General features: G+C 42.0%; 1 protein-coding gene across 2 annotated transcripts in view; it reads left to right on the top strand.

The window, feature by feature from the left end:
* tpm4a (tropomyosin 4a) overlaps positions 1-26,007 on the top strand; it is a 31,266-nt gene that overhangs the window by 3,591 nt on the left and 1,668 nt on the right. The window contains exons 1-7 of one of the 2 annotated variants that reach the window (XM_084067778.1): positions 1,196-1,829; positions 20,506-20,639; positions 21,290-21,407; positions 21,641-21,711; positions 21,805-21,880; positions 23,235-23,297; positions 23,963-24,032. In XM_084067778.1, the coding sequence (XP_083923904.1) occupies positions 1,698-1,829; positions 20,506-20,639; positions 21,290-21,407; positions 21,641-21,711; positions 21,805-21,880; positions 23,235-23,297; positions 23,963-24,032 (664 nt within the window). In that variant the 5' untranslated portion in view covers positions 1,196-1,697. Of the gene's footprint in view, positions 1-1,195; positions 1,830-20,505; positions 20,640-21,289; positions 21,408-21,640; positions 21,712-21,804; positions 21,881-23,234; positions 23,298-23,962; positions 24,033-26,007 lie in introns of those variants that run through there. The other variant, XM_084067779.1, reaches the window with a different exon arrangement.

Raw genomic sequence — 26,007 nt, 5'->3', positions numbered from 1 at the left:
ACACACACACACACGCTCTATTCTGTTCTCTGTCTGCTGGTTTAATTCTGTCTGATTGGCTCTAGTCATCTGGGTGATGCTCCGGGCAGATACGGCTTATTTAAACCGTAAAGATAAGATAACTATGCTAATTTAATGGTATAGGGGGCATGTTTTGAGACAATGTACGCAGTGTGTTTCACCGCACGCATTTAACAAGTGGCGGATTGTTACTTTTATTGAAACCTGCCAACAGGCTTCGCTTAAAATATTTCAGACAACCAAATGATTGCGTGATCACGAGTTCAAACGTATTTCTAATAGTGGTAAATGAGTCAAATAAGTTTTGTTCGTCATTTGTTTAGAATTACATTATCTGGCACCATCCGAGCTGTGTGGGTACCATGACTTTACAATAAATGAAACCGGTTCAAACTGACTTTGACTTAAAAGGAGTGAGTGGACCCCATAGCCTTTTGCAGATCACATCAGTCACAGAGATCATTTTTTACACTCACGCACGCATGCAAGGACACACACACACACACACACACACACACACACACACACACACACACACACACACACACACACACACACACACACACACACACACTCACACACACACACACACACACACACACACACACACACACACACACACACACACACACACACACACACACACACACACACACACACACACACACACACACACACGTACAATTCAAAGTACAATTCTGAGGTATTTTTTTACTTTACTGAGTATTTCCAATTTTCAGTACTTTTACTTCTACTCCACTGCATCTCAAAGGGAAATATTGTACTTTTACTCCACTACAATTATTTGTAAACTTTAGTTACAAGTGACTTTGTAGATTTTGATTATTATTACAAAACAGACTTTTACGATTTCCAGACTTGAACAGAGTGTTTCTACATTGCAGTATTGATACTTACTTAAGTAAAAAATGTGAGTACTTTTTCTTTCTGTGTGTGTGTGTGTGTGTGTGTGTGTGTGTGTGTGTGTGTGTGTGTGCATGTGTGCCTGCGCGCGCGTGCGTGCGTGCGTGCGTGCGTGTGTGTGTGTGTGTGTGTGTGAGTGAGTGTGTGATACGCCCCGCCTATCCCGCCTGGAACCGTTACCTCATCAACCAAATCATCGCGCTCCTCTCGTCCCGAGTTCGAGACTCACTCGATCCATCGCTTCAGAGTCAGACTTCCCCTCCCAGTCAGTCACTCAGTCAGTCCGCCAAGCAGCTCCTCTCCACTAACCGGACCAACCGTTGCCACGTGAATGCGTTACATTCCAAACAACCGCTTCACTTCACCATAAAGGACGAGCTGTTGATCCTACAGACTGAAGAAGAACATCACAAGAACAAACATCTGAGAACACCTGGACAGGAGGAACACAGCGGCGTTTCGGTTATATAACTTTTTTTTCTCGCACTTCTTGAAAGATTTCGTTTCATTCCAAAGACATTTTGACCAAAAAAAACGGATCTATTTTTCTTTTTCTTTTTTTAAATAACGTTATTTTTTACTGTTCTTCCGTAGCACAACAACATTTATTTGCACAGCGCTAGGTTATAGTCTTATTTTTGTAATATATATATTTTTTTATCAGGTCCACAGAGCCTGATCAAAGACGTGCAACTAGTCGTCACTTTTTTCAGTCTTATATTCTTGTAACAGCAGAGCAGATAGCTGTTAGAATGGCAGGTCTGAACTCCCTGGATGCTGTGAAGAGGAAGATCCAGTGTCTACAGCAGCAGGCGGACGACGCGGAGGACAGAGCTCAGGTTCTACAGAGAGAGCTGGACTCAGAGAGGGAACTGCGAGAGAAAGTGAGGAAAAACATCACCATCAGTTTTTTTGTACTTTTTTCCCCCTTTCCCTCATTTAGGAGGGTTTCAATTGACCCCTACAAGTATGTAACTCTGACAGTATACAAATGGAACCAAATGGGTCCATTTGGTTCCATTTGTATACTGTCAGAGTTAAGGGGAGACCTTGAAATGTAAAAGTTTGAGAACCATTTATATTCCCTCAGTTTCTGACTGAGTCTGTCAGTGGTGGAAAGTAATTAAGTACATTTACTCAAGTACTGTACAATTTTAAGGTGTATTTTTTACTTTATTGGAGGATTTCCAGTTTTAAGTACTTTTACTTCTACTCCACTACATCTCAGAGAAAAATATTACTTTTACTTCACTACAATTATATGAACACTTTAGTTACTAGTTACTTTGTAGAATTTGGTTATTATCATAAAACATAGATAGATCTATGTGAGCTTGTAGATCTGCTATTTTCAAATGATTTTTTAATACATTTTAGACATATGATAACTTTTACTTTTGGGAGGCCTATTTTAAGTATATTTTGATGCCAATATGCCAATACTTTTGTACTTTTACTCACGTAAATTTTGATTACGGGACTTTTACCTGTAACAGAGTATTTCTACATTGCAATATTGATACTTTTACTTGAGTAAAAAGTTTGAGTACTTTTTCCACCACCGCTTTTTTCCCTTTTCCCTCAGTTTCTTGCCTTTCTTCTTCAATCTCTCTCTCTATTCTCGGCTGACTCTCCTTCCATTTGCCCACTATGTGACATCAGCAAATTGGTGCTGATGAGATTACTGGTGAATTTACGGGCAAACAAAGTGAACTTTAATACATTGGTTCATTGATTCATTGGCCAGTGTGTGAGGTCACACACACACACACACACACACACACACACACACACACACACACACACACACACACACACACACACACACACACACACACACACACACACACACACACACACTGAGAGCCTGGTGGCCACAATGCAAGGCGTTGGTCTCCTGAAGAAAGAGAAGTGTGGAATGCGGCAGGTCCTAGTGCATGCTCTGTTCCCCCTTCTGTAATGTAATGATACACGATTTCAGGGACTCTCTGGGTTCCTTTAGGAGGGTTTGAATTGACCCCTACAAGTATGTAACTCTGACTCTGATGTTTGCAAATGGAACCAAATGGGTCCATTTGGTTCCATTTGTAGACTGTCAGAGTTAAGGGGAGACCTTGAAATGTAAAAGTTTGAGAACCATTGATATACAAAGTCAGTGATGCAATTAACTAATCAATTGCAACCAAATGGATCCATTTGGACTCATTTAAACCCAAATCTGTGTGGTTACATTTGTATACTGTGTACAAATATGAAGATAGGCTATGCTCTAACATTGCTTAAGGTGTATGTTTTTAGACAATTGATAGGCTCAATATATTGGTTTATGAGCAATTGCTGGCAGCCAGACAGTCTATCCTGTAGTATGGTTTTCGAAAGACTGCACTTTTTTAAATACCAACAATAACATCATATCTAAGCGTATACTTATTTCGTATACTATTCTATTTACTCTATGAGTCCTAATAACACATTGATGAGCTTGGTATGCATAGTACAGTAGCATAGTTATTCTTAATCTGCCATATCAGTGGTTCTCAAAGTAGGGCCCGGTCCAGGAACCCTCAGGGTTCCTAAAGGGGTTCCAAATGGACCCTCACAGGTCTGTAACTCTGACATTGTATGGGTCCATTTGCTGCCATTTGTGCACTCTCAGAGATATGTGGGTCCTTGGAATTAAAACGTTTGAGAACCACAGTGCCATATGAACATAATACATTTTAAAGACCATATACAGCATGTAGGCCTACATAGGAGGTTGCTAAAGACGGAACAAGTGAAGGGAGGGAGGAAGAGTAGGTGTTGCCTGCCTGTACAGATGGAGGAGATGACGAAATGATGAAAGGAGTCGACTCAAAGTAGGGCTTTTCCCTTCAGTACAGAGAGAATGTCATTAGGGATGATTACCCAACCTTTTCATTAGGGGAAATTGGGAGTTTACGCACCGTTTAAGTTTATACAAACCATCTGAATGTACATTCACATACCATGCGTTATATCATGTAGTGGTAGACCTATGTGGAGAGCTCTTTAGACTTAAGTTAAACAAAAATGGATTTCTCAACATTATTCTCAAATTACTGTAAGTTGTAGGCAAGGCAACCTTTGTTGACGTCCTCTTTAAGCCAGCACACAGAACTGGTGTGAGCTGACAGCATAGCACTTGTACCTGCTGCATGTCCTCCTGTACAGTAGTATGTTATTTATGTAATGGGGGTAGCCTACCCCTTATATTATGCTTAAGCACCGAAGCCATTACTTTTCTGGAAATTGGAAAGAATAAACTATGTTCCATTGGATCCAATCAATGCAGTTATTCACCTACAAGCTCTTGTTAACACTTAAATATTTATAAAAACCCACTGACAGAATTAACCACTTTCACTTTCAAAATGTCTCAAAAATAGCTGATCTACAACCTCACGTCACGTTGCGACACATAGTGAGCTTGGAGATGTCCACTACTTTTGCTTTGACACTTTTGTACGATGTAGAGCATTCATTTATGAAAAAAACATATAAATATGGAGATAGAAGGTTTCTACCAGAGAGCAATGAGTTAGTTAACATGGGGTACTAAAATGTTCTTGCCCTAGTCGTCACATCCCAGATGTGTGTGTGTGGTGGTGGTCGGGTGGGGTGGGGTGGGGTGGTGGTAATGATGGGGATATATCAGGGGACAGAAAATGTATGGGCGTGGCACCTTGGTGATTGTCAAAAGGCCATCATGCCTTGTTCAATTTGCATTTCAAAGGGCCTCACTCTGTTTCAGTGCAAAACAACATACATCCTAGTCAAGGGATAAAGGATTTAATGGTATACACTTGTTAAGGCCACTGCTGTGTACACTGCTGTGTAAACAATGGTCCAGTGAGCCAGCAGGTATGACTGAATGAAAGACAGGCTCAAAGTCAACGTGATTGACCTGAGATGGTGATGACAGGAAGCAACCCTCAATCCTCAATCCTGGAACGCATCTCTGTCATTTTAGATTTCTTTGGCTATTCAAAAATAGCAAATCTATAAGCTCATAGAGCAGCACCGAGTGCCGCACCATGAGCTTGATCTGCTATTTTTGAAAAATCGTGAAAATATATTTTTTAAAGCGAACATTTGTAACTCAAATTTGCTTCTGGGGGTCCCTGGAACAAAACATTTTACAAATGTTCGCTTAAAAAAATAGATTTGCACAAACTCACGATTTTTCAAAAATAGCAAGCTGGAACAAAACATTTTACAAATGTTCGCTTAAAAAAATAGATTTGCACAAACTCACGATTTTTCAAAAATAGCAAGCTCGAGCTTGTAGATCTGATGCCAGAAAATGGCATAAAATACATGTATGTATTTACAAGAAAGGAACACACACACACACACACACACACACACACACACACACACACACACACACACACACACCCCTTTTCCACGAATGTAGACTAGAGCCCTAGTCAGTCAAAGCATAGACAATAGACATACAGATTTCTCACAGCACAGGCTGTTAAATGTTTATTGAAGAATAGCATGTGTGGCTGGCTGGCTACCTCAAGGCTACCATATGTGAATAATTGGGGCAACCCGTAGTGATTTCTTGGCACAACAGCCTCTTTCATTGGAACAAGGGTGAGATCAAAACCGGAACCTTGCTGAGACTATTAAGTTAATGAATCATTTTTTGAATATGTTGAGGCAACAACAGAGGCACGTTTGGCCGCATTTCCTACTGAGGATTAAACGTAATTGCTTAATGTTATTCCTAATTTGGTTTTGATGCCTCTTGAGACGTTACTTAACCACCCAATAATGCCATGGGCTTTGTCAGATTACAGTTGCATGACATAGTCTGAGGATCTGGGAACACTCGTTTGATCTGATGTGTTCCATCCATGGACTTCTTTTACATGATGCTTTTCAGGGTGCTTATTTGTTCTTTCTTCTGTTGGAACAGTTTTCACAGCATATATGGTGGTGTTGTTGGTGGTTAAGGGTTAAAAGTTCAGCCAATGATAATTAGCCTGTATTTCATCCCTGACCATGAGAATTCCCCATGAAAAGCAATAAATGTACAGCTGAGAGCACAGACCGTCAGCCAAGACCTCCTCTCAGTCAAGACGGTTCCCAGGCCCCACGGTCTACGAAACATGAATCAACACATTCACGATATATTAAAATATTAAACTTTGGGATAACAAACGTCATACACACAATTATAGCAGCGATGCTGCAGTAATAGACAACACAAACACTGGTGTCAGTGTTATGCAGTCACATTGCTTTTGCCACCTTTGCCTCACTTTTATTTTGCTGTTGTTTCGTTTTTTTCTGTTCATCCTTCTCTAAATTCACGAAATCTCTGCGTGTCTGTGCATTTGAGTGAGTGTGTGTGCGTATAATAAGAACCACTCGACTGATCGACTTCGATCAGTGTGCGTATCGCAGAGGACCCGAGGGAGTGATGCGCCGAAGTCGGTCGGATTAGTGTTAGTCCAATACAATATAGATAAATCCGCACATCAACATATGGATGGAGTACCCCAATCTCAGCGAAATTATGTCATAGTACTGACATCATAGACTGGCTTGGACTCCATAACATGGAACTCCATATATGGGCATAAAAGGGACACAGACAGACAGACAGACGGGTACAATGGGTATTGTATAACTGGGTGGGGATGCATTTCCAACTTGCATCGTATCCGAGTAGACCGGTGCCCAACACACCAACCAACTAACTAACTAACTAACAGCCGTGAAAGAGGAAAGGTGAAGCAGGTACCAGTTAAAATCATGTGGGAGAACGTACAAACCAGAGGAAAGCATCAAGTCAGATGTGGGGTGTCTGTGTTTGGAAGCTGGGGACTCCAAGCTGCCCCTCCCAGGATGCTGTCTGTCGGCACCGGTCCAGCACTTCCTGTGCCTCTACTCCCAACACTTCCTGTCCCTGTGCTGCGGCCCAGATCAACAGAAAGATAAGCGTGTGTGTGTGTGTGTGTGTGTGTGTGTGTGTGTGTGTGTGTGTGTGTGTGTGTGTGTGTGTTTGTGCAGGGCTGTGTGAGTTTAGATGGAGTAGTGTTGCTCTCAAGCCTGCTGAGACCAGTTCTTCTGATCCATGCAGATCCCATATCCTGGTCAGAACTACGTTGAAAGTCTAACATTTCAGCCACATTTACAGTCATGTTTCCTTAATAGACCAGGGCATAATAACAGTGTCTTGTGTTGATGTTACATTTATAACAAGACTCGAGACTTAAATACGCACCTTCTCTTGCAAGTTCAGATAAAGCTGTTTTTCTCTTTAACCCATTAAGACCTGAAGCCGATTCTACAAATGTCTTCTAAATCAGAACAGTTTTCTGAAAAACGTATGTTTCTATATCAGTGGTTCTCAATCTTTTTTCATGTCAAGGACCCCCAAAATTATATGTATTTGGCCACGGACCCCCATCTCAAAATATTTGTTCCAGGGACCCCCAGAAGCAAAGATCTGAGTCAAAAATGTTCGCTTTAAAAGAATATATATATTCAAAGATTTGCACACATTTTCACGATTTTTCAAAAATAACATATCTACAAGCTTGTAGCGCAGCACTCGTGAGCTTGTAGATCTGCTATTTTTGAATAGCCAAAGTGTAAAATAATGCTTTTTAGCTCGAATCAAAGAATGACACAGATGTCTTAATGGGTTAAGAGGAAGTGTGCAAAGGTGTTTTAGTTTCTGGTTAAATCCCTCAGCGACAGTGCTTATTTTGTTAACACAAGACACAACAATGCCTCTCTTTTATGCTACTCCTATTATCTCTTTATGTCATATTGTGGGCTATAGCTAAATGAAATGGTTAACAAATAATGCTCGCATTATAGATGACTATTTTGGTCAGTTAGTGAGTTCCAAATTAGCCAAACGCTTGCATCTGTTTACTTCATTGTGTGGTCAGTGGTCTTGAAGCTGTCACACTGGGGCAGACTCGATGCAGACTGGATTCTATGGAAAGAATTACTTCCTGGTTTTGCTGTTTTCTTAGGCCGGACTTTCTTCCTGGGAATAACTCAACTTTCCAAATATAACCACCACATGCTGATACATTTTGGCAGTCACTGGCATTCTGGGGAACACTCCCATGTCAGTGGCTTGTGGCTTCATTGGTTAAACTTGCCATGGTTGAGGGTTCCAATACCAGCAGGGAATATGCGTATAAGTATGGTCTGTGCTAGCTACTCTGGATGTATGTTTTGAATTATTTAAAATGTCACCCATCAAGTGGCATTGCGTTGCTGGAGGGGAAGGTTAAGACCTTTGTGTTGTACTTGCAGTATGGTGATTTGACTACATAGTTTGTCTTAAAACACGTTCAAGTACTATTACATGAGCCTGTCAATAGACCCTTATGTTTTTCCATTGAGGCAGGCGAGATCAGTTAATCACAGGGAGACATTTTTCCAAGATACAGTACTGTATGTTAGCCAGCTTTGGGCAGTGCCAGAAAGCAGCTATTTGTGCTCAGATAGCAGCATTGAGCCAGTGTAGTGCCTCAGAGCAGCTAAGGGATTGGTCAGTCTAATATATAGAGCTGTAAACTATTTTACTAGTTGGATGTTTACTTGATTTTATTGTTATTTAAATTGTCTGGTCTCTCTTCATAAGTATTTAAGACCTGCATTATGGTCAGAAAAATTCTTTAATTATTTAGCATACAAAAGAAATCTGAAAACCAAGTGGGAACCCTGTTGGGGGGAAAAACAAATCTTTCCAAAATGTAATAAAATCCTAATTGGACTGTTAAAGAATCCTTTCTGGGACATTCAAGGACTTGTTGACAAGGTGCAGCAGTCAACCTTTACAATGCTTAGGCTTTTGTTATTATCCACTCCTGGTTAACAATCTTTGAACTCGCAACCCAAGCCTATAGTTCAAGTACATCCAAAACAGTATGGCCTTAATACTGGTGTGAGATCATGGTCTCTTTAAGTGTGCAATAATCTCTCTAATTCCTGTTGGTATTGAGAGGCCCCATTCTTTGTGTATTGGGCTTGTGTGTCTGCAGCACTGTAGGTTGAATGTCCTGTTTACATTATCTACTGATGACAGACTCGCTTTGGAATCAGCCATCTTTGCATGCATCTCAGTCATATTCCACAGATTGGCACACACGCACGCACACGCACGCACATGGACACACACACACACACACACACACACACACACACACACACACACACACACACACACACACACACACACACACACACACACACACACACACACACACACGCGCGCGCATACAGTTGTAGTCGCATAGAAATGCATACGATGTATTGAGCAGCAGCATCAATTCTTCCACTGAACCCAAAAGCCTTGTGCTGCTCATTAGCTTTACTGCCCTGGAATCTGCAAGTCATTTGATTCCTGCACTCTCACTTGTCATCCTGCCATTAAAGATGATTAAAGGAATAATGGTCTTAAGTGGTTAATCATCGATTTAGTTGATTATGAAAAGTGAATTTGATCTTGTTGATTTAGCCTATAAAAAGTAAAACAAATGATCAGAAAGAAACGTGCCTTTCTATTATTCGATTAATTGAAAAAGTAATCGTTAGGATAATCGCTAAGACATTAATCAATAGTTAGCAGCAGCCCTTCTTCAGTTGTTCAGGAGAATCTGCTACAGAGTTATGTGTCATGTGGAAAAATTAACTTCACCTGCTGTGTTTCAAATGGCATGTGGGTTAGTAGATAATGACAGAATTGTCATACAAAAGATTCAAAATAGAAGTAGGCCTAGATCTTTATCCGTAGTACTAGCTAGCTAACCCGCGCACATTCAACAATGTCTATTAGACTGTTTCCCATTTCCTCTGTCAGTCTTTGTAGCTCCACATTTGCATGATTACGGCTATTGGTGATGACTACATTATGACTACTGTATATTTAGATTAAAACATTTGGCTCTACAGTGTTTACTCCTGTCCTTTTGATACAATCTCCATTAGGGAGAGAGAGAGAGAGAGAGAGAGAGAGAGAGAGAGAGAGAGAGAGAGAGAGAGAGAGAGAGAGAGAGAGAGAGAGAGAGAGAGAGAGAGAGAGAGAGAGAGAGAGAGAGAGAGAGAGAGAGAGAGAGAGAGAGAGAGAGAGAGAGAGAGAGAGAGAGAGAGAGAGAGAGAGGGTAATTTAGATTCCTCCAGTCCAGATGTTGACCAGTATCAAATACACTGTTGCCAGTTCTTGTCACCCTTTGCCAGACTGCAGCTGGGAGACGATCAAGCATGCTATAGTAAGCAGCGATCATTTACATTTCTTTGGGTTATTAGTGTGTCAACTTGGAATTTCTCTTGTTATACAGTAAGCTGCCATGGAAAGAAACCTCAAAGAAGGTGTCTCTGATTCTGTTGGTACACCAACCACTACTGTACAATGTATCATTCTTCTACATGGGTCTTTTAACCCTTTAAGACCTGGAACGCATCTGTGTCACTTTTTGATTTGAGCTGAAAAAAGCATGATTTTACACTTTGGCTATTAAAAAATAGCAGATATACAAGCTCGTAGCGCGGCACTCGGTGCCGCGCTATGAGCTTGTATATCTGCTATTTTTGGGAAAAAAAGAAAATGTGTGCAAATCTTTGAATATATATTGTTTTAAAGCAAACATTTTTAACTTGAATCTTTACTTCTGGGGGTCCCTGGAACAAAATATCTTGAGATGGGGGTCCGTGGCCAAATACATATAATGTTGGGGGTCCTTGACATGAAAAGGTTTGAGCACCACTGATATAGAAACATACGTTTTTTTCAGACTACTGTTGGGATTTTAGAAGACATTTGTAGAATCGGAAACATAATCACACTTTATTATTAGCAAACAGGAGACTGCTGGTGATGAGATATACTGTCGTACCTTTTTTCCAATCCAATTACAAATCATTGTTGTTGCTATATACTGTATTTAGCTTGGTTGATGTTATCAAGAAGAGACCAGGCTATGCGATTCGTGTCTTCTATTCTCCTCGGCTCTTAACTAGATCAGTGTGTGAGGACGAGTATAACAGAGCAGCTTCTTGTACTGTGGTATCTCTCTTTTCCCTGTCCTCGTTCCCCACAGATGGTTTCATTTACGCTTTGTTTTTTCTTTCTACGTGTGTGTGTGCGTGCGTGCGTGTGTGCGTGCGTGTGCGTGTGCGTGTGTGCGTGTGTGTGTGTGCGTGTGCGTGTGCGTGTGCGGCTGTGTGGCTGTGTGTGGCTGTGTGGCTGCATGGGTGTTTGTGTGCTTGTGCAATGCATGCAGTGGTGGAAGAAGTACTTAAAAAATTGTACTTAAGTACATGTACTGTATGTAAGTTACTTTCCACCACTGAATGCATGTGTGTTTGTCTGTTTGCTGGCGCATCCGTGTGTGTGTGTGTGTGTGTGTGTGTGTGTGTGTGTGTGTGTGTGTGTGTGTGTGTGTGTGTGTGTGTGTGTGTGTGTGTGTGTGTGTGTGTGTGTGTGTGTGTGTGTGTGTGTGTGTGCTTGCGTGCGTGTCTGTCTGTGGCCATGTGTGATTGCTGATAACATCTTCCTGATACTCAGCCACAAACATTCTTCAGAGTGTATGTTTTACCATATAAGGAGTGTGTCCCCTGGCAGCCAGAGAATGTAGTGTGAGTTATACTGAAGCCTAACTTATACTTGTCACTCGCCTGAAAATAACAGATTTAGCAAAAACAAGAGAGGAAAGAAGTGGATGTTAATGGGGGTGATTTCCTGTCAAATTACTAGCTCCCTTTTTAAAACTATACAGTTTCTTCCAAAGGAAACTTGCTTCATTTGTTTATTTTTTTTTGCCATAGAACCACTCATTCATCAATATAATACCACACTATCCCAGTACCAATGCCATCCATCATTCATACCATCTATGTTAAACCCATTAAGACCTGAGGCCGATTCTACAAAATGTCTTCTAAATCCATTTCTTTTTTAAACTTATGTTACTATGTCAGTGATTCTCAAACTTTTTCATGTCAAGGGCCCCAACATTATATGTATTTGGCCGCAGACCCCCATCTCAAAATGTTTTGTTCCAGGGACCTCCAGAAGCAAAGATTTGAGTTACAAATGTTCGCTTTAAAAGAATATATATTCAAAGATTTGCACACATTTTCTCGATTTTTCTAAAATAGCAGATCTACAAGCTTGTAGCGCGCGACTCTGTGCCGCACTATGAGCTTGTAGATCTGCTATTTTTGAATAGCCAAAGCGTAAAATATTGCTTTTTAGCTCAAATCAAAAAGTGACACAGATGCGTTCCAGGTCTTAATGGGTTTTTATCCATGAACAGTTTTGAGTGAGCTTATCCCAAGTATGTCCTTTGACTTTACTTTAACATACATAGAACTATTAGTTGAACACTTTTTCAGCTGAAATAACATAACTTTAATGCTTTTTCCCTGTCCCTCAGAGACCTCAGAATGCCAGCCATACTGTACATCATCGGTTGTCAAAGTGAGGGCCGCCCTAATGTAGTGGTTAGTTAGAGTATACATACGCCTTTTCATGCGGAAGGTCGTGGGTTTCGGACCCGACTTGGGGGTCGACGTCAGCAAGGTCGCATGCGGTCGTGTAAAAAAGATGATTGGTTCTCAAATTGGGGTCCGGGGACGCACATGGGGTCCCTGGGGGGGGGGGGGTACCAAGTGGCTCCCAGCATAATTAGTTAATAGCACAAATCTTTGCTTGGCATTCATGCCTGGCATTCATTTTAACCACTTTAACCATATTTTATACTTTGGCTATTCAAAAATAGCAGATATAAAAGCTCATAGTGCGGCACTCGGTGCCGCGCTATGAGCTTGTAGATCTGCTATTTAAAAAAAATCCCTGGCACAAAATATTTTTGAAATGGGGGGTCCGCAGCCAAATACATATGAATTTGGGGGTCCTTGACACGAAAAAGGTTTGAGAACCACTGCTGTACATGTATGCATGCAACTAGCAGCAATGCAGCATGCCACAGGAAAGGTCCTATCTTCCTCTCTGGACATGGATGAAAGACCAGCAGGCATGAAGACACATAATACTGTATGGACATGTTTCTTAACACATGACTGCCTGGGTCTAATCTCTCCAGAGACACTGTTGGCGCACACAATGTTTTAAGGCTTTCGTCTGACAGTCTGTACATGGGAAGCACTTGAAAATGCTTAGAAAGCGGATGATCCCCCCCACACACTTCCGTTTCGCTTTTGAAGTCACATAAATAAACCAAATTAATTAAGCCTATATCAAAACCGCCATAAAAGAGCACCTGTCTGCAATTTGCAACTGGACCTAGACAAGTCTTCTAGCTTGCCAAAACAAATGACCCCTCACAGTTTTTCTGTAAATATACTTTTATTGCTCAGAGTATTGAGGATTTCTTCTGTAGTTATATGTCTTGATGAATTGAATACACAGGACCACAATGGAAACGAGCCCTGGGGGCTTTTTGTGTTATCCTTTTAGCATTATTATATAACTGTACCCCTGTACTTTTTGCAAACCGTTAATAAAGTATTCAATCAATCAATCAATAAATCAATCAATCTATCTGCTTAGCAAAAATGGAAATTAAAAAATATATATTTTAAAGGTATATTTTCACGAAAAGAAATGACAAACATAAACACAACTTTTGTGAGGCGGAGTTACAGACTGTAGCATTCAGTGATTGTGGAAGAGTTGTCTGGCTTGAGAGACTAGCATGTGTCTGTGAGGCGATCCCCCACACTGTAGAGAGCAGGAGCACACAAGTCACACACACACACACACACACACACACACACACACACACACACACACACACACACACACAAACACACACACACACACACACACACACACACACACACACACACACACACACACACACACACACACACACACACACACACACACACACACACACTCACACACACACACATTGTTTGTGTGTTGATATTTAAATAGTCAACACACAAACAAACTATACTATTTGTTTTAGTGGTAAATTCTTTTGACCCCATTTTATGTGTTTCTTGTCAACACAAAAACATTTAACGGTGGGAAACCAGACGGCTGCTAGCTGGCAATTGTGTGTGTGTTGGCAAAGTGTGTGTGTGTGTGTGTGTGTGTGTGTGTGTGTGTGTGTGTGTGTGTGTGTGTGTGTGTGTGTGTGTGTGTGTATGTGTGTGTGTGTGTGTGTGTGTGTGTGTGTGTGCGTGCGTGCGTGCGTGCGTGCGTGCGTGCGTGCGTGCGTGCGTGCGTGCGTGCGTGCGTGCGTGCGTGTGTGTGTGTGTGTGTTTAGACATGCATCAGTGTTTGCATGTGTGTATTTTTGCTCGAGTGTTTCTGGTGCTTTTTTACAGCGTCCAGCCTGCCTGTTGAGTTGACCTGCAGCGCATGAATAGAATGTTTGTTTGCATGTGAAGGGCATTCTCCCCGGCCCATTGCTTTACTCAGGAAATAACACGATCTGTTGTTTCAGGCTCCGCATACAGTATATTCTGCCTCATTTGCCCCGTGGGCCCCGGGGTTCATGGTGACACGTAGAGTGAAACTCTCCATAAATAGGTTGAAATGGTTCTTCACCCCAAAAATGACTTTTCCTATCATTTACACACCCTGTGTTGGCTTGAATACTTAATTTAAATGTTAAATCTCATTCCTTTACAGTGAATGAAGAATTCAAAAACAAAGAAAATATAGTTGCGAAAGATGAAAATTGGGAAAAAATAGGGGGCCAGGATTAACAGCAGCAAACCTTTTTTCAAAAGTCTGTTTATAAACTCGAAAAATTAAACCTTTTAATTCACTTCCGGGGTTAATTGTCACACGAATGACGCACCCATGTTCACATGCACACGCATGGGCAGGTGTGTGCATGTGAACTGAGCTCCTGTTGGGCTCGCGTTCCTTGCTCGTGCATGGCACGGTTTGCACCGGACGTGAATTAAAAAGTACAATTTCGCAGCTTAAAGCAATGTTTTGGAAGAACCGAAAAGGAATGTGATGTGCAAATGAAAATTCTCCTTGTATTCAAGCCATCACGGGTTGAGTAACTAATAGATTTATACTTCTGCCATGCACCAAAAATAGCTGATCTACAAGCTCACAACGGATCACGTCGTGATGTGTCGTGAGATTGTAGATATGCTATTTTTGGCACGCAACATTGTAGTACAACAGAGTATAATGAAATTCTAGTACTTACTGGCCACCAGCTGGGGCTAGTAAGGCAGGACCAGGGAGAGGCAGAGAAATACAGTAGGAAGAAAAGACAGAAAGAAGGAGGGAAGAAGATGACAGGCGCCGGAAGGGGGGTTTCTCGAGTTATTCTGTGCACAAATGGTTGTGTACTGCCTGCTCTCACCGACCGTTCTGTTGTATTGCTGCGCTGAAGCCGTGATCAACTGGCCACCAGATAGGTTAACCTAATACACAAATCTTCAGATGCCCTCTGGGCTCGAGCTGCAAGAATTAACGTGAAGCACAGGATACAGCCATCTACAGGATGTATAGATTTTGTGTGTTTGTTTGTCTGGCACGCCCTTAATGCCCTGACGTTGTGTGTCTCACACACACTGACACACAACAGTATAAACACATGCACAGAAAGAACGTAATTGGCTCTATGCACGGCAGCCATATTTGATAGAAATTGGGCCTCATTGGTTGGTTTTACCAATGGTACTAATGAAGGCTCCGTTCCATTTAGTGTAGCAAGTGGTTCTCAAAACTTAATTTCAAGGACCTCCATAACTCTGAGAGTGTACAAATGGAACCAAATGGACTCTTACGGGTCCATTTTATGGGTCCACTCTCAGAGTTACACACCCATAAGGGGCCATTTGGAACCCCCTCAAGGAACCATGAGAGTGTTTCCAGTGAGCCAACATGGACAATATCAGCACCCTGACTCTGTTTGACCAGAATGGAACAGAGCCTTCGTTAGTATCATTGGCAACACCTGTGAAGGAAGTAAGAAGAGTTTATTTCCAATATGGTTGCTGTGCATAGAGCCTATTGTAATTGCTACTGGTGTGAACAACTGGAAGAAATACCCATCGATCGTGCACAGCCATGAGAAAAGTTGGATACACAAAGGAGGCTGTGCAGGAAACGCTTTCATACAAAGCCAAGAGCAGATGACATTAATGTCCAGCTGCTAAAGCAACATGCTGCTGACCAGAGCGAGAGGCAAGATGGCTAACTCAGTGGTAAAAAAAAGGAATCCAGAGCTACTTACAATTGTCATCTAACACATTAAAGTGCTTATAGTTAATTAAACTCGGAGGAGTCCATGTGGTTACATTTCTATGCTCTTCGGAGCTAAACCAAAACTGACAGTGAACCTCGGAACATCAACATCTGGCCACGCCCACTATTAATGCCCGCCACTTGATTTTCCATTTGGGCGCCAATGGAAGGCATGTCTGAAAAAATGGTCAGTCTATGACTGAATGGAATGGAATGGCGGTCTGCACAAATAGTCATTCGTTTTCCCCCATGTGCTCTGTAAGTTTTCTCCATTGATCTCTGGTTCTTTCTCCTCCTCTATTGTAAATAAAGTCTCAGTCTGAGTGACATTATTATCTGTCAGCATGAACTTTTTGTGCTGTCACTTTGTGTCAATCTGTCAACTGAACTTTGGTGTTTTACCTGACTGACTGGCTGATTTACCAGACACTCAATTATGAATGACTTTACCGGCTACTAAACTCTGGGCTAGATTCAGGGTTGCCAGATCTGCTTATTATAATTTCCCCGCAAGATTTTATTTGAAAATAGCCGATCTACAAGCTCACAACGCGTCGCATCGCGACGCGTTGTGAGCTTGTAGATCTGCTATTTTCAAATAGCTGATGTATATGTTAAAGTGCTCATGTGGCCCATAGCCACTTCTTTTTGGCTGGTTTCCCTAGACCTGGTTGCTTGTTTCTCTCACAGAATCTGGCAACACTGGCTAGATTAGCTTTAAAATGATTGCACACACACTGTAATTATGTGGAAAAATAGTGTCTGTTTGTCCAGTGCAGGCGATCCGCTGCTTCTACTTCACTGTAGTAGGGAATGAAGTTGTGCTTTTGGCGTGGTGAGAGAGCACACACACACACACACAGTTCTTAATGCTGGTCAGTTAAGACAAACCCATCTTTGGCAACAGTAGCACAATCATGGAAATATCCCGTTCCATTTGTAACAACATTGAATGTTAATACAGTCATTTAATATAACATGGTAAATGTGACTAGATAGTAGATGTGTCCAGTGAAGTCTTTTGAATCAGAGAGGTCAGGGTCAACTCTGTTTGAATGTAGCTCCGTAGGGGGTTGGCTATTGGATAAACTCCCTGAGCAACAGAAAGGAAATGCCTTTATGCGTCTCTGTTTGCCTCTGCTGCTCTTCATTGTTTACCAAAGGCAGAGGAGAAGCCCATTTATTTTCCTACTTGCACAGTAAAATGTGTTAAACTTAACTCTGAGTGTAATGTGTGACAGTGTAGTGTTAATTTAACTCTCAGACTATACTGTGGATACTAGGGGTTCGACTCCTCCACAGTGCCCTTTTGGTGTTTAACTTGGCCGGGCGCTCCAAACGAACACAAATGCCTGTGTTTGTGGATGGGAAGACGGGTGGGAGGGTGTTCTCTGTCACTTCATTAGCGCCTCCTACAGGTTGGTCAGGGTGCCTTTTCAGCGCGAAGCAGAGCTTTGAGGGATTGCGTGTTCCTCCGCATGCATTACACCCTCCTGGTGAAATGCCCCACTGTTAGGTGAAAATAAAAACAATAACTTCATGTGTATTGGAGGAGAAGTTTGTCCGCACCCTCCTCAAGATGAATAAGTAGGGGTTGGCACAACTTGGCAGTGACAGGGATGGCAGTAACAGGGTTGGCAGTGACAGGGACTACAAAAATAGAGAGAATTGGCAAATGCCTAAATTGTGGAGAAATTGGAAAATCGACGGCTGTTAATACTCATGTTTCTTGCGAGACTGTCAATAAAAGATCTTCCAAGGATCTCCGTCTGTTTGCAATTAATTTCTTATGCAACCAGCTCTGCTCCAACACTGATATATGAAACATGAGTCACCCCAGAGAGCTCAAAGAAGAGGTTATTGTATCCCAGTTTCTCATTGTACACAGATGGTATCTGTCCAATTGATTTTCTGCTTCATTTCAACTTCTTTATTTGAATTCAATATCAACCACGCCCCCGGGGGAACTGTGATGGGGAGTTTGTATAACCTCAGTAATTATTCAGTTGATACAGAGAGTAAGGCACTGGATAAAGATGGCTTTCTCATCCTAGGCCTTACTACTGTAGTGACTTAGTTGAGCTGATACTACTTCATGCCAAGTGTCTCAAAATAGCGGTGAATTGTCATTATTATGGGATTTCTACCATTTGAGTAACGTGACACATAAACAAAATTACTGCTGATGTGGATGTTAACCACTTAAGCTCTAAATGGTCCAAAAGTGTGATTTAATATGATTATTTTTTGGGGCTTTTTCTGCCTTTATTGATAGTAAAGTAGGTTGAGAGGAAATCGGGAGAGAGAGGGGGGGGGGGGGGGGGGTGACACGCAGCAAAGGTCATCAGCCTATGTGGTATGTGCCTGGACTGCTAGGCTAGCAGGCTCCCCATTTTCCTTTTTTTTAAATACTTATTTGATACTAAATAGTCAAAGCTGTGAGCTTGTAGATCGTCTATTTTTGATTATTTTGGAAAGGTTTGGAAAATTCTTTAAAAGGACCCTAACACACTATGAAAGTCAGGAGTCATCGTATGACTTACATAAGCTGTGCTGTGTGCGATCTCAATTACTGAATCCAGGTTGCATTCTTTAGGTTGTGTATTTTGGAATTCGATCCTTCTAAAGGATCTGAGGTATGTCCTACTTTCCTGAAGGCACCCTCAAGCGAAAACCATCCTACCTCAACAACAACCTTATTCTTAGTCTGCACAAGAAAGTCCTCAGTGCTCATGTATCCATTTGTAACTCCCCGAGTGTAACATTTATGTCACCAAATGGTCCGTACGGTTACAAATGAACACTACAGTGTGAAAGATGCTTTTGAGAAAGGGGAGTGAGGTCATGGTGAAGAAGCAGCGCTCCTCTGAGAGGCAGACTATATAAGAGCCCGTGTTTTTCACTTCCTCACGCTGTTAGTGATCCGGCGAGTATAATGGACAGTGTCTAAAATATGACACCATGCTGTCAGAGAAGATTCAAATTGCTCTCTGAACTTTCATCCCTCTCTTTATTATGCCTCCGCTGGCCACAGCTGAGGCATTTTGTTTGCATTATGACCGTCCGGAGTCCGTCCATCCGTCTGTCCATACATCTGCCTGCCCGTTATCGTGAACGCGATATCCTTTTTTTCAATAAAAAACAGGATTTAACAGATACAAATATACCACAAGACAAAACATAAATGAAAGCGAAGAAGACAAAACAAACCAAAAATGAAAAAGACAACATACATAACAAAACCAATCTCAGGAACACCTTGAGGGGATTTCTTCACATTTTGTACAAACATCCACTCAAGGATGAACTGATTTGACTGATAATCATGGTAATTGTGACCTCGCAATTTACTTTCATTTTGCCTAAAAATACACGTAACTCCTTTTATTAAATTCCTTCCTAAGTATTCACTACGAGTATGGACAGACATAGATGTAAACTGCAACTGGCAGAGGCATACTACTGTGACGCAATATTGCAAGTTTTTATTTATTTGATTTAGTTTTATTGTTTCTTCCCTTCTTATCCCCCCTTCACACCCCCTGTTTATAACGGCAATAATACATTTTAAATTCTGTGTAATTTTTTAAACAGGGTATACAAATGTTTTTCAATCATTAAAACGATAACAGGAAATACAAATATGAAACAACAAACGTATCGAACATGAATTTATACAAAGCTACTGTGGTTGAACCCTTTCTCCTCAGCTGTTCCCATTTCTGCTCATTCTCAATCACAGGATTTTTGTTTGCGTTAATTTAACTCTGAAGAGTTTACAGATGGAAGCAAATGTTTCCATTTGTACCTCTTCAGAGTTAAATGAACACTGGTGATTTTACTGTGCATTCCTCTGTCCATTCCTCTCCCCTTTTCAAACCTCATTCAAAACGAGTCATTTTTAGACAGACCGATTTCTGTGTTGCACCCTTTATAACTGTTACAAATGTTTACATTGCCATACACGCTGAGGAAGGCTTGACGCCGAAACGCATCCGTGACTGTATGCTGCGACTGTCCGTGCACATATGAATTAAAGATACCAGAAGGACTTCGGCTATTACTTCCTTACTGCAAACCTCATTCAATTCTGGGTTTAATTCAATCCTGGGTTGAAAGTCCCTTTTTACAATCTTTAGAGGAACACCTGCAGTATGATTTTTCAGTGTGGAGGGTGAGACCCACCTGTACACACAAGTTGGATAATGGGTTGGATGGAGAGGAAAAGCAAGGTTGGATGGGTGTATGACCTCTGTTGCTCTCTCTCTCTCTCTCTCTCTCTCTCTCTCTCTCTCTCTCTCTCTCAGGCGGAGGGCGATGTAGCAGCTCTGAACCGTCGTATCCAGCTGGTGGAGGAGGAGTTGGACCGGGCCCAGGAGAGGCTGGCCACGGCACTGCAGAAACTGGAGGAGGCCGAGAAGGCTGCAGACGAAAGCGAGAGGTCAGTCGAGTTCACATTAATTTGAATTACAGACAATTGAGAGAAAGGAGTCAGGGGGTCCAGGATCAGCCTCAGTTTTCTGTCTCTGCAGTTGTCTTGTGACAGTACGGAGTCTGTCCTGTGCGTGCGTGCATGCGTGTGTGTGTGTGTGTGTATGTGCGTGCGTGCATGCGTGCGTGCGTGCTCACGCACTCCCATGCTCGACTGTGTGCCTCTGTGTAAGCGCATGTGTGTGTGTTGTACTTGTTCACTATATTTTAATTTATCTCTAGCAGTAGCATTTGTCTGTCTGTCTGTCTGTCTGTCTGTCTGTCTGTCTGTCTGTCTGTCTGTCTGTCTGTCTGTCTGTCTGTCTGTCTGTCATCTCTGTATGTATGTGTATCTGTCCTTTGCTGGATAGTTATGAAAAACGTGTTCATTAATAATTGACATTCTTGACCTTGATCTATGACCACCAAATTACACCATAATGTCAGATACTGAGTTAGAGATATATAGGGTAATATAAGAAGTTTCATGGCCTTGTGTTGGGAAGTGTATTTCTACAGTGTGTGTGTATTGTACACAGACCAAAAAGCCTACTTACAAGTGATTGCGTTCAAGTCCAGATCTGAGTGTCTTTAACCTCTCTGTGTCTCTCATGCAATTAGAGGGATGAAGGTGATTGAAAACCGGGCGTGTAAGGACGAGGAGAAGATGGAGATACAAGAGATGCAGCTGAAGGAGGCCAAACACATTGCTGAGGAGGCTGACCGCAAATATGAGGAGGTGAGTCTGAAGACACGGCTGAGGATTTAGACAGGCGTGGTGACCCCTTTTCTAGCACTGCGCCCTTACTATAGCCGATCAACACACTCACAACGCATCGCAATGCAACGCATTGTGAGCTTGTCAATTGGCTATTTTTGCAAGCAGTATGAATTCAGCATTTTTCTTCTTCTGAGCGATTATGACTATTGTCCGAATAGGGTTATGATGACGAACACATTTGCTATTTTCAGGTGGCCCGTAAGCTGGTGATTCTAGAGGGAGAGCTGGAGCGGGCTGAGGAAAGAGCAGAGGTCTCAGAACTGTAAGTACAATATATACCTTCACCATAACACAAACCCTACTGTATATTCCAGCATCAGAGCTAAACATCTATCTGTGGTCCCCCTCCTGACAGTAAAGCCAGCGACTTGGAGGAAGAGCTCAAAAATGTGACCAACAACCTCAAGTCCCTAGAAGCCCAGTCTGAGAAGGTGAGTGTGAACAGAACAGAGTTTGAACCCTGTTGATTGTAAATAACAGAAGGATGTTCAATCTAGTTTCTGAGTTTAATTGACATCAAATCCACCTATCTGGCACAGGTTTAAACAAACACATAGTTACTTGTAAATACTATTTGGCAGAGGTCTGATCCCACTACAAGAAGTTCCCTGTGTTCTGACATTTGAACCATCCTTAATATTAAAGGGACAGTCATTTCAGGGAGGCATACCTCATCCTTAAAGAGAGCAGACTTCCTTCATAATAATTGTGCATAGAACCTAGTGGAACCAACTACAACCTATTATTTTCTCCAGAAATTGTTTAGATCAAAACCTCAACATGAAGGTCATTTGATAGATGACTATTATAAGTATATGGTTGCAGACCACTTACTGAAATCACTAAACATCTAACAAATTGGTCTGTGGGGGTTTATTTGAAACACTCCGCAGTGATGGGCACACAGTGAAACCTGCCCAGACTTCTACTGAACAGTACATTCCTCCCCAGGCACAGGCAGGCAGTCTGACAGGGTGCCAAAGCCCTGACACACGATTGCTCTGCTTCAGCAAAACATGAAATGCCTTGTTTGACATTATCACGGTGCCAGGCTCTGCCTTGGGTTGGGAACAACACAGCATGCCATGTTCCCAGTACCCATGGCGATACCATGCCATGCCATCTGTGTGTATCCACATGCATGTGTGGTTGCATGTTTGTGTAGAGCGAAAACACAGACCTGTATTGGCAAGGTGCTTCGGGACTAGTCAGACTAGTCCCAAACCCGGATGAAGGCAGTATGGACTGCTGAAGCGTTGGCCTTTTCTATGTAAATAAGTTGCGAGTGTGAAGCAACATGCTTGTGTAACCACCTGGATTCAAAATTGGGTCTCCCATAGTGATGTGTCGGTCATGATCGATTCGTTCAAAAGAACTAGTTCTTTGCCGTGAACGTGAACGAGCTCGTTCACTTTCTGAAACTGTTAAGTTCACAATATCGTGCATGCTCCCATCCCCTCCCCCCATACACAGGATGGGAGGTACGCGCGATGTGTTACACTAGAAAATAGCGCTACTGAATGAGAACATGAATGAATCATTTGAACGAATTATTGCCGCGAACGTGAACGAAATCGTTCGTTCACTGAAATGACCGTTTTTTCCCACAACTAGTCTCCCTCTTGGGGAACACCTACCACTCATCCAAAGGGAGAATTACCCTCCCCCTCGCCAAGAGAGATATTAACCATCTGGTCATGCAGACACAGCTACACTGTGTCCATTCACAACCACACGTGCATCTCCGCTATAAATAACCTCTGTCATGTCTGTGATTTTCAACAGTACTCAGAAAAAGAGGACAAGTATGAGGAAGAGATCAAGGTTCTCAGTGACAAGCTGAAAGAGGTGAGACAATTCTGCTGGGGGTGTTCACACTACACACACACAAAGTCAATGCACAAAAAACAGGAAATGTTGTTGCACTACTAGGCTTTCACTGAAAACAAGAATAGGTAACTGTTGGCACTCTTTAAAGAATATGCGGTGGCTGATGTCCAGCCCAATTAGTTCAATGTATTAGCAGCATGAGCAGTAAATTAATAATACATAGTGTAAGTGAACACTATGTTATTTATGCAAGGACATGGAATTATTTCAGTTGGACATTAGTCCTGGCAAATTGAAGCTGCTGAATGTGTCATTGCAGTTTAAAAAATGCTTTCAAGTTCAAATAATTTTATCTGAAATTAATAAATGAAGGTTCATGCACTCGCCACTGCACAAGCAACTCCTACTGGTTGGTCAGACTCAGGGTGCCTGTAAAGCGGGGAGTGAACCTCTGCACACACTGTGCTCTCCCAATAAAACTCATCGCTCTGTGGGGGTTAACAGCAACTTTGACTGCAGTGCACATGGCAAATGACTGAAATTGAGGATGATGAATTTGAAAAATGCAGACTTTCATGGCTACTTGACAAGCAGCGAGGACTTCAATTACAAAGGCAACTGACCGTTCTAGATCAAATTTGTCACAAAGCCTGAGGTAACTATTTCTGTGTTCATCTCACCAGGCTGAGACCCGTGCAGAGTTTGCTGAGAGGACAGTGGCCAAACTGGAAAAGTCCATTGATGACCTGGAAGGTATGAGAGCACAGTACACACACACACACACACACACACACACACACACACACACACACACACACACACACACACACACACACACACACACACACACACACACACACACACACACACACACACACACACACACACACACACACACACACACACACACACACACACACACACGCACACACACACACACATTTGATAAAATGCTCAGAGAAAATAGGTTCTGTTTTTCCATGGTTTCTTTTTAAGCAAAATATGCTATGTAATTTGTGGATAAAAATGATGGGGTCAGGTATCCATTCTTTCAGTAGCATAGCCTTTCTCTCAGACTGACTATAGCTCTTAAATGAAAACAAATGCTTAGGATGTGGTGACGCATTCACTGTCAGTGAATAAGCAGACCTGTCAAGCGTCGTTGGGGAACCCCAAGTGAGCAGTTTGGTTTAGTTTCTTCTAGGTCAAGGGGGGCCTTGTTACCCAACCCTCCATATGTCCAGTCCAACATTGCATTTAATGCAAACGTCCCTTATTCTTACGCCGTACATTTTGACATGGGTCCCAGCCAGGGGTGTCCCGTTTCAGCAAGTTTGGAAATATTTTCTCTCGAAAGAAAAGGTTTCCTTGCCAAACGTATGGAAACTCCTTACTAAGACAAGCTAATAAAATACAGCCCGGGTCTCCAGTGTAAAGAACTATGCAGTGGCCCTTTTCTCCTACAAGTGCAAGGCCCTCCTTTCTTGGGGAACAACTAGGCTAGGTCTGCTGTGCTGCGAAGAGGACAGAATGTGCTCAAATGTTTTTAGGTCAGCATTATTTAGTTGTTGAACCACAGGCAACTTAGTTTATGGGAGTTATTGGGGCCCCTTTATGAGATATTTGGTCCAGACTTAAATGCTCAAAGCTGTCACTCAGCAAAAGGGCTTGCAACATGTTTTTGTTTCATGTTTGTGAGCCACAGATATGTATCGTTCATTCTTCAGCACATTTCTGCATCTTAAAAATGCTGTTCTGTCTGTTTTTTTCCTATCTCTCCCTCTGTCGCTCTTTGCCTCCCATCTTTCATTCTCTTTCTGCCCTGTTGCTGCCGTCCATGGCATCTGCCTGTACTTCCTGTCAACCTTTGACCTCCAGATGAACTATATGCTCAGAAGCTCAAGTATAAGGCCATCAGTGAGGAGCTGGACCATGCCCTCAATGACATGACCTCCCTGTAGATACTTCTCCCTGTCTCCCCCTGCGCTCTCTCTCTCTCTCTCTCTCTCTCTCTCTCTCTCTCTCTCTCTCTCTCTCTCTCTCTTTCCCTTCTAGAAGACTTTCTGAATTTCTACCTTTTCTCTCATCCTTTTATGGTGCCTTCTGTCCATCTCACTGTGCAAGACAATCAGTGCACAGATAATTCAATTCAATTAATTAAAAGTATTTTCCTTTCCTACATTGCCACTTCTTTCTTCTTTCTGTTTTTCCTTAAGTTTATATTGTAGCTTGATATAGAATTAAACAGTCAACCAGTTACATGATTTTGAACAAATACACTACGTAAAAAGCTGGGGAACAGTTTGCTCTTACATCATCCATCTCTATTATGATACCTAGTAACAACAAGTTGTACTTTATAAGGTGAGACTTTATTTGACGTTAGCATGAATGTGTGCAGTGTGCCCCTCACTGTGATGACCCTAATGTCAAATAATGCCCTGTTGTGTTTATGGGGACCCATTCATGGGTTCCTGAGTGTGTTTTTCTATAGCGTGCCGTGTATACTGTATATAGTGATAACAACACTAAAACAACATCTTAATACAATGAATGATTACATTGTAATACACAGGGGTTTCATGAATCAGTAGACCATTTTACTAATGCAGAGTATTAATCAGCACTTTATGCATGCAAAATTCTGTTATTATTATTATATGGGGTTGGGTTTTTTATTTTTGCATGTGGAACAACTTAACATAACCAAAGCAGTTATGCAAAACAT

This window comes from Gymnoscopelus microlampas (genome assembly GCF_963454915.1).
Source record: "Gymnoscopelus microlampas genome assembly, chromosome: 9".
In the NCBI taxonomy this organism is placed as follows: domain Eukaryota; kingdom Metazoa; phylum Chordata; class Actinopteri; order Myctophiformes; family Myctophidae; genus Gymnoscopelus; species Gymnoscopelus microlampas.
This window is presented reverse-complemented; position numbering and strand designations above follow the sequence as displayed.